Source organism: Mauremys mutica, chromosome 1 (assembly GCF_020497125.1).
Source record: "Mauremys mutica isolate MM-2020 ecotype Southern chromosome 1, ASM2049712v1, whole genome shotgun sequence".
Classification (NCBI taxonomy): Eukaryota; Metazoa; Chordata; order Testudines; family Geoemydidae; genus Mauremys; species Mauremys mutica.
This window is the reverse complement of record NC_059072.1, coordinates 241389512-241410152: the sequence shown is the minus strand read 5'-3', so window position 1 is coordinate 241410152 and position 20641 is coordinate 241389512. Positions and strand designations below refer to the sequence as shown.

Below are 20641 nucleotides of genomic sequence, written 5' to 3'. Positions count from 1 at the left end.
GCAGTGATGAGTGATATTTACAAACATACACATACCACTTTTCACAGCAGACTTACTCACCCCTTGGCAAGCTGGAGGAGGTGAGTAGGGAGACAGTGGGGGTCAAGGGTGATGCGGTGGATGAGTGAGGGGCTGGGGGCAGCAGTGGGGCCCAGTGGTGATGAAGGGAGTGGTGAGCCCAGATGCTGGGGAAACAGAGCCCACCACTGCACTGCCAAAACCCAGAGCCCAAGCCCAATGGTCAGAGCCTGTGGCTGGAGCCTGCCACCTGCCACCCGCCACCCCAGGCCTGTAGCTGGAAGTCTGAGCCCCACTGTCCCCGGGAAGGTGGGGAACTCGCTCCAGCTGTCTGCTCCTCTGGCACTTGTGGCTCCAAAAGGGGGCAGGCCCAACCCTGCCTTGCCCCTCAATCATTGCCCAGGAGGCTGTGGCTGCAAGAAAAGCTCTGGGTGGTCACATGTGGCCACAGTGGCCGCATTTGAGAAACGCTGTTCTTAGCAATAACCATCCAAACACATAGGCGCCAGCTTTTCCCGGTGTCAGTGGTTGCTCACCCTGGCCCAACCCCCAACTCCACTCCTGCCCCCTCCTGCCCCTATTCCAACCGCTTCCCCAAAGTCCCTGCCCCAACTCCGCCCTCTCCTTGCCCCATTGGACTTCTTCCCAAATCTCGGCCCAGCCTCTTCCTCGAGTGCGCTGCATTCTTCCTCCCTCCCAGCACTTGCCGCCGCGAAATAGCTGTTTTGTGGCAGCAAGCGCTGGGAGCTGGGGGGAGAAGTGGGGATGTGGCACGCTCAGGGGAGGAGGCAGAGGTGAGCTGGGGTGGGGCTGGGAGCTTGGCTGCTGGTGGGTGCAGAGCACCCACCAATTTTTCCCCGTGGGTGCTCCAGCTCCAGAGCACTCATGGAGTTGGTGCCTTTGCTGAACATACAAGGTAACATAAACACAGCAGCCTGTAAGTGGTTATATATTGTAAACTACCACTGGATGTCAGTGTAGCAAGTGATACTTTTTCAATCTCCTCGTGGCATTCAGAGTGGATTTTGGTGGATACTTTCTTTCCTCTGATTTGCCCTTTATTCTGAGAGACGGAAAGGATCTTCTCTCATGCTGCGTTTCTCTGAAGGATAACCTAGTATCCTAGACTCAGCACATCCTGGATTCAGAACTGGACATGGGATGAAAATGGCTTTATTCGTGCTGATGGATGATGATCTGCTGTGAATGGATAGAGGGCAGACATTCATTCTCATCCCCTGGACCTCTATGCAGCATTCAATATTGCTGACTATGAGATACTGCTGTCCCACCTGAGAGAGTGGCAGAGGTCCAAGGGACTATGCCAGAATGGTTTAAGTCCTTCCTGGAAGGACACAATCAATGACTAGTGATGGGAAACTGTACCTCCACCACTAGAGCCCTCATTTGTGGAGATCCACAAGAACTAATTCTCTCTCCAGTCCTATTTAACTTCTACAAGCAGGTGAACTGGTCAGGTGACATGGGGTTAAGTACCAGCAATATTCAGGTGACACACAGGTTTACCTGACCTTCACCACGTATGTCCACACCGCTACCACCACCATGACCCAGTGCTTGCAGGAGATCAGCTCTTGGATGAAGAACAGCTAAGTGAAGGTGAGCCCAGTGAAGACAGAGGTACAGTTGGTGGGCAGAGGAAAGTACTTTGAAGAGCTTGCAGCTGTTGGTTGAAGATACACCCCCACAACTGGTCAATTCACTCCAGAGTTTAGGAGTGCTTCTGGGTTCCTCACTGATGCTAAGCTCTCACATAGTAGCATGCACAAGTAATGCTTTCTACCCTTTCCGTTTGGCTAGGAAACTCCATCCCAAACAATGACCTGGCCGTGGTTATTTACACCTTTTGGCTGGAACTACGGCAATGCAATATACCTGGGCATGAAGCCACCAGCCTTTAGGAAACTCCAGCTAGTACAGAATGCAGCAGTGCTTCTCCACAGCAACACAGGCTACTGCAAGAACATCAGACCTGTCCTTCATTCTCTACACTGGCTTCCCTGAAAATATTGAGTCAAGCCAGTCCTTATCTTCAAGGCACTCAAAGCCCTGGGCCCAAGATATTTAAACAATTGCCTAAAGTTCCAGATAGAGACCATGGTCAACAGCTCTGCTCCTCAGGCACAATGGAGCTTTCTACCATAAGAATAAAGCTTGGCTGTGCATGAGACAGAGCTTTCTCAGAGGCTGTAGAAAGAGCTTCCTCAGGAAGTAAGGACTGTTACAGACCTCCCCACCTTCTCCTCAAGTGTGAGGCACACTTTTTCAACCTTGCCTTCTCTATCAAACCTAGAACAGTGTGTATTTTAAAAAACAAAACAAACCTAAAACCAAAACCCTACCAAAACACAACACTATGCTGCACATACAACTCTTCCCCTGGGATTAGAGAAAGCGAGCAGCCCACCTGTGACAGTTGTTAGTCATGTTGCTTAATGCACTACTTGAAGGTGTTCAGATACTAAAGTGATGAGGGCAGTATAAAAACCTGTATAGACTAGGGGCTTGGTTACACTTGCAGGTGTGCCGCGCTGGGAGTTACAGCTGTCTTCGTACAGCTGTGTAGGGAAAGCGCTGCAGTGTGGCCACACTGACAGCTACCAGCGCTGCAGTGTGGCCACATTTGCAGCATTTGCAGCGGTGTTGGGAGCGGTGCATTATGGGCAGCTATCCCAGCGTTCAAGTGGCTGCAACGTGCTTTTCAAAAGAGTGGGGTGGGGTGGAGTGTGACAGGGAGCGTGGGGGAGACAGAGTGAGTGGATTTTTGGAGCTGACACTGTGTCAGCTCCCTGCCTTGCAAGTGCTAAGGACTTGAAGATACACAGCACCAACCTTCAATCATTTTAAAAGTTTCGACCCCTTTCCCCACCCCTCTCTCATTCATTAAATGCAAATAGCCTTCAGACCAGATAAGCAGCTGCTCCAAAACGGACCCCCCCTCCGGGCTGCTTCTCTCCTCAAGCAAACACTAGCGGTGGACATTCCAAAGGGATCCCTCTGCCTGCCTCTGCTCGAGCAAACAGTAGCTGTGTGTGTTTTTTAGATAAGCAGCTCCGGGAGCCCCAAGTTCACAACAATACAAAGAGAGGCATCACAACAAAACAAAGAGTGTTATCTTTACTTAAAAAGCATTATGGGAAGGTTCCAGAGGTCAGTTACAGCGTAGTAAGATTAATCACTGTTTACACTGGCACCCCAGTGCTGCAAGAGCAGCGCTATAGTCATTATTCCCCAGGCCGAGGTGGAGTACAGCCAGCGCTGTAGCCAGGGAGATACGGCGCTGTATGTGCCTTGCCAGTGTGGACGGGGAGTAAGTTACAGCGCTGTAAAGCCACCACCAGCGCTGTAACTCTCAAGTGTAGCCAAGCCCTAGTAGAACAGAGCTGCTGTGTAAGAAGGGAGAGTCCCACTTCACTGTGACTTCAGAGCTCCTTGATAAGCTACAAAGCTCTGGAAAACAAAAGATCAAGTTGATGCTATTCCCTTAGGCCTAGTGATTACTTTATCTTATGAGTGAGTGACCTGCCCTCCTCCTCTCCCGGTTTGGTTCTCTCCTCCAAGGGCTTGTCTACACTTGAAACACTACAGTGGCACAACTGAAGCACTTCAGTGTAGACAGCGACAAGAAGGGGTTCTCCTGTCAGTGTAGTTAAGCCACTTGCCTGGGGGACAGTAGCTAGGTCAACGGAGGACTTATTCCATCAACCTAGTCCTATGTACACTGGGGATTAAGATGGCTTAACAACATCACTCGGGTGTGGATTTTTCATATCCCTGAGCAACGTTGCTGGGTCGACTTGACTTTTGAGTGTAGACCTCACCTGAGCCCATCAGCTTTAGTCCAGTGCCTCAGAAAAATTTAATTACCAGAACTAGGCCAAGTCAAATGTTAACTGTCAAAGTCAATGTATTTGCTGATATGATGTAGCAATAGCCACTGCTGTCAATGGATATTGATCCCTGCTATATGAGTGGACCATCTGCAGCTCTCTTTTACTAAGTCTGGCTACTTGAAAGAACATTGTCCCAATAATGACACAGATGAGTAACCCTTTTTGTGTAATTGTCTTCCCCCGTGATTGCTGGAGGGCTCTGGTCATCAATCTGTTTTCTAGTACTGGAATTGGTAGGGCACCAGCTGTACCTACAACTCAGAGGCAAGTGTTAAAGGTGCTTCAACTGCTGGGCCCAATGAGCTCTAGCACCGATGGGTCCCCCAAAACAGTCCAATAATTACCTCCAAATACCCTTTCCCCTTGGCCCCCAGACGCTCTGTCTCTGTGACCCACTCCTCACTAACCACCCTCCCAACTGCCACAGAACCTTCCCCCTTCAAAACTCATTGCAGCCAGTACGCTAAGCATCTTAGGGTTACTGCTTCACCTCGGAAGTACTAAGCCATTCATTTATCCCCAGACAAACAAACTATGCTCAGCTGCTTAGGCTTGCAGTTCTAGGATTCACTGATGCGCTAATTCATCAGTTTTCTCTTTCTCTTTTATCACCAGGTCCTTTAACTCCAAGATTCGCTGATGTTGTTTCTCTTGTTCTGCCACATGCAGTCTCTACATCTCTAGTTTTGCAATTCCATCACTCTAACCCATCTTTCTGCTTTTTCTGTTCCTACGTTCCTTTCCCAAAATAAGCAAACAGAAAGTAACAAACTGGTAACTTTCTCTTTGACTGTTCTCAGCCAGCACACTTAAAGTCTCACTTAAAATCTCTACACCACCGTATGAAGAGCAAATCTCACTCAGATCAACAAGCTGTGCATTTCACCCTGCTCGCTGTGCCACTGTGATGGGGTACCTGGGGTGCAACCAGGACTGTGGGAGCACTGAGCCCTCTGTCCCACCAACCTGGGATATCCCTCTCACACTGTGATGTTGCTGTCAAATTACAATCCTCTGACAGGCACTGCACTTGCACAGACATCCACAGGCAGGGATACACCCAACTGAGTTACATGAATGATCTCCCAGCCACTCATGAACCATCAATAGGGAGACTCCAGCTAGTTCCCCCCAACTCCTCAGCCTTGCATCCCAGAACTATACAGAAGCCTGACCCGTGTACGTTCACCACTCCCTCAGTATGGAGACGACAACGCACCAGCCTTTGTCAACTGAGCTGAGATTTCCCAAGCACTTGAACCAAAACACACTGTTTTAGGTAAAATATAAAACAGGGTTTATTAACTACAGAGAGATTTTAAGTGATTATAAGTCGCAAGCACAGAGATCAAAGTTGGTTACTAAAGAAATAAAAATAAATTCACAGTCTAAGTTCTACAAACGAAGCAGGATTGGAATCAAGCAATGTCTCAGCCTGACAGATGGAACAAACAGCTTACAGATCTTCAATATATGGGCTGGGACTTGCCTTCCAGGCTGGGCCCACCCTTCCCCAGTTCAAAGTGTTTGTCCTCCAGACGTTTCTTCCAGGTGTTGAGTTGGGGGGGGGGGGGGGAAGTGAGGCCAAATGATGATGTCACTTTCCCTAATTTATATTTTCTTCCAGCTTGCTGAAAAGATCTTTTGCTGTGATGTGGGGATCAGGCAGTCCCCACTGGTCAAGCAGTCTCCATTGTATATACGTGCTCTCTCTGAGAAGTTTCTGGGATGGCTGTTGTTTTGAGAGTGGATTCCCTTTAATGGGCCATCAGCACATCTGGCTGGTCCTTTGTTGCAATTAAAAGGTTGGCTGTGGGCGTCTCCCCACTCCAAACATATTTCAGTAACACACACTGCAAAACGTCATAACTGCCCATACAAGGGTAGCACATACAATCTAACAGGATATTAATGTTCAACAGCTCAAAACTTCTAAAAAGATACCTCACAAGGCACACTTTGTACAAAACATGTCATACTTGTATGCCAGTGGTGAATATGGGTTCCAGGGTGGTTCTCTGAGGTACAGCGTATTACCTAACACAAGCTTTGCAAAATCCAGAACTTCACAGTTAAAGACTGTTTGGATTTTTTAATATTTCATTTCCATACCTTACAGCAGCGGTTCTCAAACTGTGGGTCGGGGACCCCACAGTGGGTTGTGACCCTTTTTTAATGGGGTCACCAGGGCTGGCGTTAGACTTGCTGGGGCCTGGGGATGAAGTCAAAAGTCCACTGCCCAGGCCTGTAGCCAAAGCCTGACAGCTTCAGCCTTGGGCAGTGGGGCTCAGGTTACAGTCTCCACTTGCCCAGGGATGAAGCCTTAAGCTTTGGCTTGGTGCCCCCTCCCAGGGGGGTGGGGCTCGGGCTTCAGCTTTGGTCCCCCTGCCCAGGGTAGAGGGGCTCGGTCTTCGGGGTCTCCTCCTTCCCGGGGTTGGGTAGTAATAATCGTTGGCAGAAGGGGCAGGGGTCGTGATGCAAGGAAGTTTGAGCAACCCTGCCTTATAGCATGGAAAAAGGACCATCAATCCTAAACATTTCTTTTAAAAACCTACCCATTGCACCACATCTATTAAAAGTTGCTTCTTTGCCACTTTTCGCTTAGCTTGACAGTGTCCGAGACAAGATCATTCAGGACAAAAAAAGGTCTCACGCAGCAGCATACTTTATTAAGGGACCCTTTTAAATTATTTTTAACTGGGACAGACTTACTTGTAAAATTTCAGAAAATCCATTCATAATTCAAAGAGTAAGTGGTGCAATGGGGAGGAAAATAAAGTGTATTCTTCACGCACAATAAAATGGTTGAATTCCTGCTCTAAGTGCAAAACTCAAATCAGCCTTAACTATGGAGCCGTGATGGATGCCTACATAACTAACAAAATAGAAACGTTTCACTCAGATACACAGACATAAAGCATCTTTCTGTGTCCATCAACTCATTCTTTGATCCCCTTGTAGCTCCCTGTCTTGTCTGTCAGCGCCATAACTTCCTGTTATTGAATGCTTCAAAAAGTCACCAACTCCTCCTGAGTTCCTTTTTGTCCAGTATTTCTAATTCCACTATTAATCACTTTAAGTCAGACATTTTTTGCAACCAAAGCCAAGAATCTGGACTTTTTTCCTCCCAAAGCTTCCTCATCTGTAAATCTGCTTATCATTATCTCTGCAATATTACCAGAATTCATCCTTACCTTGACCCTTGCTCTGTTGAAATACTTTGTCATTGCTTAATCACTTGCTGATTAGTTTCCTATTATTCCTTCTTTTATGGTTGTTCTAAATCCTTAGGGCCAGTTTGTGATCTCACTCATAGCAATTTAAATAGAAGTATCTCCATTGACATCACCAGTGTCACTCCAGAGAGGAGAATTCATGCCTTTTACTTCTTAAATTTGAAAGTGTCCAGACAGCTGTAGCCAGATTTGCTCTAGCATGGAGGAACCTAGCTGTCTATTTCTAATGCACTCATCACAGTTGTGTCTGAGAGCCAACTAATTCTCTTCTCACCCATCCTCCATCAACGTGCCTTCCTATGAAGTCTCTGAATCAAATTTAACTTTCTTTTCCTGATTATTAAAACTCTCCACGGACTCTCCTTCCCCCTGTATCGCTGACTTCATATCTCTCTGCGCACTATACATTCACCTCCTCCTTTCCCATCTGTCTCCTCTTCCCCTAGTGATTTCTGAGTTTCAAACCTTATTTTAAAAAAATTCCCGTTTGCTTTTGTGCTCGATGGACCCTGCACTACCCTCCCGATTGTTGGGTTCATCTGCTTTCCATCATACTGTGACAGGGTGTATAAACCCCCCCACTAGTGACAAATTTGGTTAACGGGCTACTGTGGGCAAGGTTGGCCCCTCCTCTCTAGCCTTGTCAGTCATGTCAGGGGTGGAATAACAGTTTAAAAGGCCGTTGTTCAAGGGCTTGGCTACACTTGCAAGTTGCAGCGCTGGTAGAGGCTTTCCAGCGCTGCAATTAGTAACCGTCCACACCTGCAAGGCACATCCAGCGCTGCAACTCCCTGGCTGCAGCGCTGGCTGTACACCTGGCCAGGTTGGGGTGTAGCGATTGCTCCAGCGCTGCTCATCAAGTGTGGACACACACCAGCGCTTTTATTGGCCTCCAGGAATAAGGAGATATCCCAGAATGCTTTTAACTAAATTACTTCCTTTGTTTTGTTATGCAGCCTCTCTTTGTTTTGTTGTGAACTCCGATCGGAGCTCCGTTGAACTGCTTATCTAAAAAACAAACACTGATCACAGCAAACAGGAGCTATCTGTACCTGGCTGTGAACGATCAAATGAGAGGCAAGCAGTTTGCTTGACAGAGAAACAGCGTTGGATGCAGACTGTTTGCAATTAAGACTAAGGGTTCGCGAACATTTTGTGATTTTTCAATCCAGGGAAGCTAACACACAGTGTTGGCTCCAAAAATCCACTCTCTCTATCTTCCCCGCTCCCTGTCACAGTACACCCCCCTCCACCCCCCTCTTTTGAAAAGCACGTTGTTGCCACTTGAATGCTGGGATAGCTGCCCATAATGCAGCACTCCCAACAGCGCTGTAAATGCTGCAAATGTGGCCACACACCAGCGCTGGTAGCTGTGAGTGTGGCCACACACCAGCGCTGGCCCTGCACAGCTGCACGACCAGCGCTGTAACTTTCAAGTGTAGCCAAGCCCCAAGACAGTTGTTGGGCAGCTCTGGGAGAAAGCAAACAGCAGCTCTGAAGAGGGGCTCCTGGAAGGCTTCAGAGAAACTGCCCTTGAGAAGCTCACCCACTGATCTCCCCTGCGTCTACAAGCAGACAACAGAGGCTGATATACTGGACAGGCAGGATAGGTTCAGCAAGCCTCAGGTGAGCTGTTAAGCAGTCGGTACCACTTTCCTCTACTCCTTCCAGGCAGGGCCGGCTTTAGGAAGTGCGGGGCCCAATTCAAACAGTTTTGACGGGGCCCACACATGTAAAAAAAAAACACGTGGGGCTTGTAGTCACCGGGCGGTGCTCTGAGTCTTCGGTGGCACTTTGGCAGTGGGTCCTTCACTCGCTCCAGGTCTTTGGCGGCACTGAAGGACCTGCCGCCGAAGACCCAGAGCAAGCGAAGGACCTGCCGAAGTGCCGCTGAAGACCCGAAGTGCCGCCAGGTGAGTAAAAATTAAAAAGGCGCCTCTAGCCAAGGATGGGATTCGCACTGCGCGCGGGGCCCAATTCGGGAGAATTGGTGGAATAGGCCTAAAGTTGGCCCTGCTTCCAGGGGTAGGGAATCTTGGATTGTACTGAAAGGACTTGGAGAGTGAGAGCCAGGAGCCCGGTCCTCTTCAAATGCAGTCAAACTGTTTGCCTCAATTTTGCATCACAGAGACTCCTGTTTATGCAGATTGGTGTGTGTGTGTGGGGGGGGGCGGGGGGTGGCTATAGGTTTTGCAGCCTCAGACAGCAGGTGGTGCCCATAAGCAACCCAAGAACTGTGACACACTAACTTGTATCTTTACTGCTTTTAAACATTTATTTTTTTTAACTCTTACCCTTCTAACTTCCACTTTCTGCCTTTGATAGCAGGGCTGAAAGTAACATTAAGCACTTACCGGTATGGGAGCCTGGCTCTGGGACCCTGCAAGAGGTGGGGCCTCAGCAGAAGAGGCGGGGCTGGGGGTCAGTCTCCCCCAGCCAGCCCATCAATGCTGCCTGGTTCATGCCCCTCCCCCGGGACTCTGTCGGAGGCCTGGGGAGTGGGGGGAGGCAAAAGGGGCAACAACATTAAAGTGCTGCTGTGGTAGCACTTTAACTTCAGCTGCGTATGGGCTGGTACTGGTGGCCACTTCTTACTAGTACACTGTACCGGCCCATATCAGCCTACTTTCACCCCTGGCTGATAGTCTCCTTACCCAGCTTTAGAAAAGGGCTATGTCTCTGTTCCATGCCTCTGGAGCATTTTGTAATGCTCTGTAGAAAGGAAGCTATATAAAAAGAAATGTCATTGTATTAGAACAGTGAAGTAGAGGCACTTTTAGAAATGTGCTTCTAAATTAAAATAACAAAAGCTCTGAATAACTCGTTAAGATCACCTCCCTCATCTGGGGACTAGACATTAAATGTATTTTTTGAATAGGGGAGCTTGCTACTGTATTCACTCCATTGCATACAGCTGATATCGCAGTGTCTCTAGAAATGGTGAGAAACACATTTGTAACTAGCATGGTGGTTGCTAAACTTTACTGGTGAATCAAACTGGTTGTCAGTACATGTCATTCACCCACTATCTGTATATAGGTTGTCTATTTAGACAGTAAGCTCTTAGAGCATGGGACCTTCACTTCCTATGGCTGTACAATACCTGGATAAATGATGATAACGTCCGTCCTAAATGTAGACATTGTAGAAGTTGGAGATGGGAAAGGAAATATTAGGTCATCTAGTTCTTCTGCTTGAAATGGAGACTGGAAATGCTGTTGGAAGATAAAGGTGATAATAATTAATAGAAAAATAATATAGTTTAGCTCTTATTCAGTCCTTTTCATCCTTACATCTTAAAATGCTGCAAAAATTTTGTTAAATATTATTACTTTGTGTGCTTCTGGACTTCCTTTCCCTATTCCTTGCATGTACATTAATCATGAAGCAATACAGTGTCTCGTTCTTACATGTTAGACAGCTCCACGAACGTGAGGAACTTTTATTCTTCCTCCTCTCATAAAGCTGGGTGTCACTTGATCTGAGAGTGTGCTGCAGACTTTGACCAATCCCATAGCAGGGAGTGTGCTGTGCTTGTTTGCATTTATTTTCTGCTGTAGTCTCTGAGATTCAGTTCAGTCTTTTCACAGGGGAAGACTAGCTGCTAGAAAAGCGGAAATCATTTTGAAGAAATGAACAGCTGAAATGAAAACCAAATGATTTCATAAGAGTAAGTAAAACTAAAATAATCCCTTTCCCCTTGAGAACAAAAGTATAGTGCAACTAAATCAAAGAGCTGGAATTATTTGAATATATACTTCTTTTAAAAGCAATCTGTGAGTTGGATTCTGAATTATTTAGATTCTTTCTAGATGTGGATGCTTTTGCTTGCGTGTTCCAGAGACAATTTATTCTTAAGTGGCAGTTCACTTAGTTTATTTAAACATATTTTCCCCAATCACTACAGTATTAGTTTGTTCCTAAGAGGAATGGTGAACTCATGTTCATTGTTTCATCAGGAATTTCACAGGTCAAAGCATATAATATGTACTTCCAATATAAAGTACCCCACACCAGTGAAATGCCGCACCATCTTTTTTGGCCTATTGAATTTAGAAGGCAACGAGCTAAAATTATAATACTCTGTATTATATTTTGGTATGTTTGCATTATTTATGATGTTTTTGGAAATGTATCATGCATATTACAGATGTTTAATACAGATATTAAAATATTAATGAAACTGTCCATTATGTCTATGCAATTGTATACTACCTAGTCACTGGGTTTAATATTTATTATTTTTACTATGGTAACATCCACAAATTGGTTGGCACTGTCCACACCTCTCCTGTCAGACTAGAAATAAGACATTTTTTTACCAGTGAGGGTAACTAACCATTGGAACAACTTATCTAGTGGTGTGATGGATTCTCCATTGCTTTCCAGTCTTTAAGCAAGACTGGATCTCTTTATAAAAGATATGCTCTAGCTCAGGGCTGGCCAACCTGTGTCTCCGGAGCCACATGAAGCTCCACAGACGTTAATATGCGGCTCCTTGTATAGGCACTGACTCCGGGGCTGGAGCTACAGGCGCCAACTTTCCAATGTGGGGAGTGTGTGTGTGCTCACAGCTCAACCCCTGGCTCTGCCATAGGCCCTGCCCCCACTCCACCCCTTCCTGCCTCCTCCCCTGAGCCTGCCATGCCCTCGCTTCTCCCCGCCAGCCTCCTGGACACCACAAAACATCTGATCAGGAGGTGCAGGGAGAGTGGGGAGGCACTGATCGGTGGGGCTGCTGGTGGGTGGGAGGCCTTGTGAGCAGGGCAGGGGAGCTGATGGGGGGCTGCTGATGTATTACTGTGGCTCTTTGGCAATGTACATTGGTAAATTCTGGCTCCTTCTCAGGCTCAGGTTGGCCACCCCTGCTCTAGCTCAAACAGAGCATATGGGCTCAATGCAGAAATTACTGGGTTAGATTCTATGGTCTGTGTTATATAGGAGGGCAGACTAGATTATAATGTCCCTTCTGGCCTTAAAATCTACAGGAAGACATAATCTCTGCCTCAAAGTTCCTACAATGGAGGAGGGCCCTGATTCTGCCATGTGTTGCTCATAGGCTGACAAACTCCTGCACCTGTGCAAAGTTCCCCTGACTTCAGTGGGACTCTGTACTGCTAGACCCTTATGCAGGATCGTGGTCTAAGAAGACAAGCAACAGAGGAAGCGGGGAAGAGTGAAAACATATGTAATTCTTCTGCCCATCTGAGTTGGCAGCAACAAGGGCTGGGTTCAGTATCTAGGGGTTCCGTTTCAATAACACAATGCAAAACCGGCCTGAGCCCTCACCCAGTGACCTGGGACAATTACATACCACCCACCGGGCGCCTCTAAGAGACAATACTTCCCCTCTTGCAAGCACAGAGTCTGAGTGTAGCAAAATCTTTTTAATAAAGGAGGGAAACAATGCAGCATTATGTTGGGGAAACACCATAAACAGGATTCATAACACAAACCATGAGCAAAAGATCCGCCCCCCAAGTAAGTTTGGCAGTATCCTTTTCCCCTCAGGGTCTTAAGTCCAGCAACCCCAAAATCACCCAAAAGTCCAACAACCCAAAAGTCTCTGTCCCTGGTCAGTGCAGCCTCAGACTTCAAACGTTTATCTACAGAGTTTTACCTCCCAGCCCGGGGGGCGCGGGGGTGGGGCACACAGCAGTGTTAAGGGGCACCTTAAGTGGTCTGAGGCTGACTGCCCCGCCTCTCCATGGGGTTCTGCTGCAGCCTTCACCATGAGCCACTCCACCAGCCGTCCCATAAGCTGTTAGAGCTGTTCCACGAACTGCTCCGCTCTGCCAGCTGTCCCGCAAGCCACTCCAGTCATCCCACAAACTGATCTGCCGGCTGCTCAGTAACATATCTTCAGGGCCCCCCCACACCATTCAGTGATTTCAGCTCTTTAGTGATTTCAGATTGTAGTAGGGGAGCCTCAGTGCTGGTGCACCATTGGCCCAAAGTGAATTCCGCTCAGCAGCCTGTAACTAGACTCCTAATGGAATTAAAATTAGCACTGATATTCCACAGTAGAGAGACAAGGAGGTGCAATTGGTATTTTGGGCCCATACTATTGGGTACAAATACCTGTCCCCAACCTCTCTTAATTCACTGGGTTTTGGAACCCATGTCCCTGGTCTAGCGAGTGCTACTTAGTTGATGGTGAGTCCCTTTGTCATAAAACAGTTTCATTGTCCTTGAGTCACATAATCAGAGTAACAACACTTTATTCTTCCTGTCCCAATAACAGAGAAACTGGGGATCCTACAGCAGCCCAGGTGGCTGCTGTGGGCTCATGTGGGGTGGGTGGGCCTATGCAAACAAGATCAGCCACTGAAGGTCTTTTCCACAATTCACAGCTCATCCTGACTCTGCTTACATCCTCCCCCAAGCCGAAAATTTGTCATCAAGACAAATCACACTCCCTATTATACCAACTCACTGGTTCCCCCCAAAGGGCCTCAGGTAGCCCATTTTAGCTTCCACAAGCCTGTGTGCTAAATGTATTGGCTCCTCACTAGTTAGCTCATCCTGACTCTGCTTACACATATAGTCAATATTTGTAGTTATTTTTAGGATCAAAATTTCATTGCATTATTTATAGCAGATGAATCTCAGTTTCCATCACAAGCCTGACTTTCACAGTCTTGAGAGAGAGCTGCATCAAGTCCTCCTTGGCAGTAGGGAGAGTCATTGCCACACAAAGGGTAGATCCTTAGCTCATGTAAATTGTCATAGCTCTGTTATCTTCAATAGAACTCTGACAATTTCCCCCAGCTGAGGAGCTGCCCCTCGGAGTTTTAGCCATGTGTCAGGGAGGAACACTGACTGGTGATGTTACAGCATCATCCTAAAGAGCTTGAATGTAAATTGCACAGGCAGATTTCATTAGTTAACGTAGCTAATAAGGTTAATTTGGAGACTGGCCTCAAGTTCAGAGGCTGCAACTCAGTGGGGTGACACGTGTGTGGAAAAAACTAGCCCAAGAAACCCCTATGAAAAGTGGTGTGGAGTCCAAAACAAAGATTTTCAAAAATGGGTGCCTAAAGTTAGGCCCCATAATCATAATTTAGGTACCTACATAAGTGGCCTGATATTCAGAAGTGCCGCACACCTAGGAGCTTCCACTGGCTGTATAGAAAGGGAAAGAGAGACTATCCAATTTCTTGCAAATGTTTAGCACTTAAAAATATTATTTTAAGCTTACATAGCACCTCTGTTCAATATACAGTACACACAGCATCACTGAAATGCAGGTACGCTGGGAGAAGAGGGGACCAGCTGACTGATGTACAGAACAATAGTGAAGGGGAAAGAAATGTGACTAGGGATAGTGCAGTGGGATCTTTAATTAGCTTATCAAGCCTGTGCCCTTGCCTGAAAGGCCACACACAGTAAGTTGCATGGTGCTTAGATTATTTACCTCAGAAGGAAAGACTGAGGTGACCCTGCTGGGTTATGAACATGTGGTTCCAAGGAGGATAACGATGCCAAACTTAAACTTTAGAGACCATTAAGACATGTCCTCCAGCTGAGTAGTAAATTGGCTCCTTTTCCAGAGTATAGGGGTCTCAGCCAACGCTCACTGAAGTTAATGGGAGCCTCTCCACTGACTTCAGTGCACTTGACATCAGGCCCTAGGACTGCAGCTTATCAGGCAGACCAAATGTAAGTTATACAATGGGAGCACGGACCACTCAAACTATTTATAATGTACAAAATACTTCAACTCTTTTCAGAACATCTTGTGAGAACACACTGTTGCAACTAATGGAAGCCACTTCGAAAAGGTCCAGTCATCTGTGCCATGAAAATGGTGACTGGATGTCACACCTGCCAGAAAATCTCTGGGATGTTCCTCTCCATAATTTATCCCTTCCAGGTAAATATTAACATTCTCCTCTAGATATTGATCTTGTTGTCAAAACATTTAAGCATCAGATCCTTGGAGTACCAACAGAGTGGTCAGCGTTTGTGTGATAGAAGAAAATACCATTTATTTTCCAAGGAGCTAATAGTCTAAATAGATTGAGTGGGAGTAACTGAAGGTGCTATCTGTTGGATCAAATGTAAACCAAGATCCTGATCACTTGATTATTAATGATTGCATGACTCTTTTTACAAGAGTCACCAAGGTAGTCCTGCTGTGCTGGTGAATTACAGTGGGAGCGATTACTCTCTGGGACAGATTTATTAGTCTGATTACGTAAGAATGGCCATACTGGGTCAGACCAATGGTCCATCTAGCCCAGTATCCTGTCTTCCAACAGTGGTCAATGGCAGAGGCTTCAAAAGGAATAAACAGAACAGGCAATCATCAAGTGATCCATCCCCAGTTGTCCAGTCCCCGCCTTTGGCAGTCAGAGGCATAGAGAGACCCAGGGCATGGGATTGCATCCCTGACAGTCCTGACTAATAGCCACTGATGGACCTATCCTCCATGAATTAATCTACTTCTTTTTTTAACCCAGTTATACTTTTCACAACATCCCCTGGCAATGAGTTCCACAGGTTGACTGTATGTTGTATGAAGAAGTACTTCCTTTATTTTGTTTTACACCTACTGCCTGTTAATTTAATTGGATGACCCCTGGTTCTTGTATTATGTGAAGGAGTAAATAATACTTCCTTATTCACTTTCTCCATACCATTCATGATTTTATAGACCTCTATCATACCCCCTCTTAGTCACCTCTTTTCCAAGGCCTGGTCTACACTTGGGGGGGGTCGAACTAAGGTACGCGACTTCAGCTACGCAAATAGCGTAGCTGAAGTCGAACTACCTTAGTTCGAACTGCCTACCTGTCCAGACGCCGCGGTGGTGGAGTTCCGGAGTCGACGGGAGCACGTTCGGAGTTCGAACTATCGCGTCTAGATTAGACGCGATAGTTCGAACTCCGAGAAGTCGAACTCTACGCGTCGACCCGGCGGGTAAGTATAGACCTACCCCAAGATGAATAGTCCCAGTCTTTTTAATCTCTCCTCATATGGAAGCTGTTCCAGATCCATAATAATTTTTGTTGCCCTTCTCTGTATCTTTTCCAATTCAAATCTCTTTTTTGAGATGGGAAGACCAGGACTGCACACAGTATTCAAGGTGTGGGTGTATGATAGATTTATACAGTAGCATTATGATATTTTCTGTCTTATTATCTATCCCTTTTTTAAGCTTTTTTTTTTTTTTACTGCTGCTGCACTTTCAGGGGATGTTTTCAGAGAACTATTCACGATGACCCCAAGATCTTTTTTGAGTGGGAACAATTAATTTAGATCCCATCATTTTGTATGTATAGTTGGGGTTATGTTTTCCAGTATATATTACTTTGCATTTATCAACATTTAATTTCATCTGCCATTTTATTGCCCAGTCACCCAGTTTTGTGAGATCCCTTTGATTTTTGCAGTCTGCTTTGGACTTAACTATCTTGAGTAGCTTGTATCATCTGCAGCTGCCACCTCATCCCTTTTTCCAGATAATTTATGAATTTGTTGAGCAGCACTTGTGCCAGTACAGATCCACAAAGGGCAGGACAAGAGGCAAGGGGTTCAAATTACAGCATAGCAGATTTAGATTAAATCTCAGGAAAAACTTCCTAACTGTAAGAACAGTAGGACAATGGAACAGACTGCCTAGGGCGGTTGTGGAAGCTCCTTCACAGGAGGTTTTCAAAAGGAGGCTGGATGGCCATCTGTCTTGGACACAACAAATCCTGCATCTTGGTGGGGGTTAGACTAGATGACCATTTCAGTCCCTTCAAACTCTATGGTTCTATGATTCTAAGTCCAAATGCACTATATGTATTGGATCACCCTTGTCCACATGTTTGTTGATCCCCTCAAAGAATTCTAGTACATTGGTGAAGCATGATTTCCCTTTACAAAAGCCATATTGACTCTTCCCCAATATATTGTGTTCATCTCCATTCTGAAAACTGACAATTTATTCCTACCACTACCCTTTGTTTTCTGTCTTTTAACCAATTATTGATTCGTGAGAGGACCTTCCCTTTTATCCCATGATTGCTTACTTTGCTTAAGCATCTTTGGTAAGGGACCTTGTCAAAGGCTTTCTGATTATCATTATGGTTTGGTGGATAGAGGGAATGCAGTGGACATAATATATCTGGACTTCAGCAAGACTTTTGACACAGTCCAACATGACATTCTGATATGTAGGTTGGAGAAATGTGGGATCAGTGGAACTACCATTAAGTGGATACATAATTGATTAATAGTTGCAAACAATGAATAACTATTAATGGAATGATGTCACATTGGAAGGAGGTCTTGAGTAGAGTTCCAAAAGGATCAGAGATTGCAAACACTTTGGAGGATAAAGCTAAAATTCAGAGAGATCTTGATAAATTGGAGAACTGCACTATAGACAACAAAATGAAATTTAACAAAGACAAATGTAAGGTGCTACACTAAGGGAAGAAAAACCAAAAGCACAAATACAGAATGGGGACTCACTGGAATGGCAGCAGCATTGCTGAGAATGATCTGTGTAGTTGTGGTGGATCACATCCTCAACATGAGTCAACAGTGTGATGCTGTTGCAAAACGTGCAAATGCAATTTTAGGTTGCTTTAACAGAGGCATAGCATGCAAATCATAGGAGGTGTTAGTACTGCTCTATTTGTCACAAGTTAGGCCTCAGATGGAGTACTGTGTCCAATTTTGGTCACCAGTGTATAGCAAGGATGTAGAGAAACTGGAAAAGATCCAGAGACGAGTGACAAAGATGACCAAAGTAATGGAATGCAAGCCATGTGAGCAAAGGCTGAAGGAACTGGGTATGTTTAGTTTGGAATAGAGGAGATTAAGGGGGGACATGATAGCAGTCTTCAAATACTTGAAAGGCTGCCATTAAAAAGATGTAGAAAGGTTGTTCTATTTTGCCACAAAGGGCAGGACAAGAGGCAAGGGGTTCAAACTACAGCATAGCAGATTTAGATTAAATCTCAGGAAAAACTTCCTAACTGTAAGAACAGTAGGACAATGGAACAGACTGCCTAGGGAGGCTGTGGAAGCTCCTTCACAGGAGGTTTTCAAAAGGAGGCTGGATGGTCATCTGTCTTGGACACAACAAATCCTGTATCTTGGCAGGGGTTAGACTAGATGACCATTTCAGTCCCTTCAAACTCTATGGTTCTATGATTCTAAGTCCAAATGCACTATATGTATTGGATCGCCCTTGTCCACATGTTTGTTGTCCCCCTCAAAGAATTCTTGTAGATTGGTGAAGCATGATTTCCCTTTACAAAAGCCATGTTGACTCTTCCCCAATATATTGTGTTCATCTAAGTGTGTGATAATTTTTTCTTTTTTATAGTTTCAACCAATTTGCCTTGTACTGAAGTTAGGCTTACTGGCCTGTAATTGCCAGGATTGCCTCTGTAGACTTTAAAAAAAATTGGTGTCACATTAGCTATCCTCCAGTCATCTGAAGCTGATTTAAGTGATAGGTTACACACCACAGTTAGTAGTTTTGCAATTTCATATTTGAGTTCCTTCAGAACTCTTGGGTGAATACCACCTGATTCTGGTGACTTATTACTCTTTAATTTATCAGTTTGTTCCAGTAATAATAAGTAGCTATTATATAACACTTTTCAGTAGGTTTCAGAGGAGGTCAGTATCATCCCTGTTTTACAGATGGAGAAACGGCGGCAGGTGAGATGACTGCCCAAACTCACCCAGCAGGCCAGTGGCAGAGCTGGGAATAGAATCTAGCTTTCCTGAGTCCCAGTACAGTGCTCTATCCACTAGGCCACACTGCTTCTCTTATTAGGATGTATTTTATATCACTATATTGGTTTAGCCCAACAGGCAATAGTTTGAAAAAATATGCATGAAGGCAAAGAAAGACTCAAGACAAGCTGCCTCTCAGCAAACACTGGAGGGCTCTTACGGGACAATGCCAGAGCTACTAGCTTTGAAGATTTTGCCTCCTCTCCAGCTAACCTACAAAACTGGCTTGAGGCAAGACAGGAAAAGGCCTGTGAACACAGGAGCTCAAAAGAATTGTGGCAGGTTTAAAAAGAATGTTCTCTGTCTTTTGAGAAGAGGGAAGTTGTTTGAGAGAACCAAACTGAGCCACACAATACCCAGCTGGGAGTGTTTGAGCCATATGATACCCTGCCTAGGTTATCCTTGGGGATGGACAGCCATTAGGTAAGATAGACATGCAGTAGTCCGTTTTCAAATCCCTTTTCTTTAGATCTTTTGTTCCCACTGTTAAAATAAACAATACATTGGTTTTAAAAAGGCTGTCTGATCACTGCATGGCACTGGTCACAGATACTCAAAGTTCATCTGAGCAGGTGACAAACCCACTCAGACTTTCTGGGAAAGCAACGCTGATATACAGGGTGCTATATCCCAGAGCTCAGTAAGACTGGACGAATAGTAGAATTCCACCCCAAGAGAGGTAAATGCATCAAGCCAGACTCCTGAAGGGCTGCTCTCACAGAAACCATCAAGGGGACAAATCTTCAGCTAGCCCTGTAACCTTGACACATTCTCCCAGTATTGCCAATCCCCAGCATTTAAAAATCATGAATCAGGCCCCCAAATAATGACATTTACAAAATAATAAATTTGGGATATTTTTATTAGTCTTTTGGTTTTTGAGCTTTAAGGGTCACATTTTTCAAGTTTTTCTCCATGACCATAATGGCTAAAAACATTTTTTTTGTAAACAAAAGTTGAAATTCTCATATAATCATGGAACTCCAGGTGCTGAGACTTTAAGAAAAACATCAAATATCATGAGACTCATGATGAGAGTTGGCAACACAGTCTTTCTACATTTCATTTGAATATAGTATGCTTTACTGATGCCATTAACTACACTCAGCAACACTACACAACAGTTTAAGAATTGCAACTTTTTACCAGAGAGGTGGTTACACTTCATGGTAGGTGAAGAAATTTCAGTCTATTTTGTATTAATGCTGGTTTGCCAGTGATAGTGTAAGAAGGTTAAGGGGTGACTTTATTACACTCTGTAAGTATCTACCTGGGGTATAAATATTTAATAATGGGCTCGTCAATTGAGCAGAAAAAGGTATAATACAATCCATTGGTTGGAAGTTGGAGCTAGACAAACTCAGCCTGGAAATAAGGCATACATTTTTAACCGTGAGAGTCATTCACCTTTGGAACAATTTATCCATGGTGGTGTTGGATTCTCCATCACTGACAATTTTTAAATCAGGATGGGATGTTTTTCTAAAAGATCTGCTCTAGGAATTATTTTAGGGAAATTCGATGGCCTGTCTTAGACAGGGGATCAGACTAGATGATCACAACGGTCCCTTCTGGCCTTGAAATCTATGAACTTGTACTGACACCATATGACTAAGTCCACACTAGCAGTTGCACCGATTTAACTATTTTGTAATAGGGTTTGCCTTGCCTAGCTACATCAAGACAAAAATGACAGTGCCTTTTCTCCATTAGGATTGTACATTG

The 20641-nt window shown here is 45.3% G+C and overlaps 1 protein-coding gene across 6 annotated transcripts in view; it reads left to right on the top strand.

Moving 5' to 3' along the window:
• The first annotated feature begins 4405 nt into the window (after positions 1–4405).
• PLCXD1 (phosphatidylinositol specific phospholipase C X domain containing 1) overlaps positions 4406–20641 on the top strand; it is a 38693-nt gene continuing 22457 nt past the window's right edge. For 2 of the 6 annotated variants that reach the window (XM_044984313.1, XM_044984292.1), the window contains exons 1-3: positions 8575–8794; positions 10759–10838; positions 14902–15044. In XM_044984313.1, coding sequence (XP_044840248.1) covers positions 14933–15044 — 112 coding nt within the window. In that variant the 5' untranslated portion in view covers positions 8575–8794; positions 10759–10838; positions 14902–14932. Of the gene's footprint in view, positions 5212–8574; positions 8795–9364; positions 9378–10051; positions 10109–10207; positions 10400–10758; positions 10839–14901; positions 15045–20641 lie in introns of those variants that run through there. The other 4 variants (XM_044984306.1, XM_044984318.1, XM_044984298.1 and 1 more) reach the window with 4 other exon arrangements.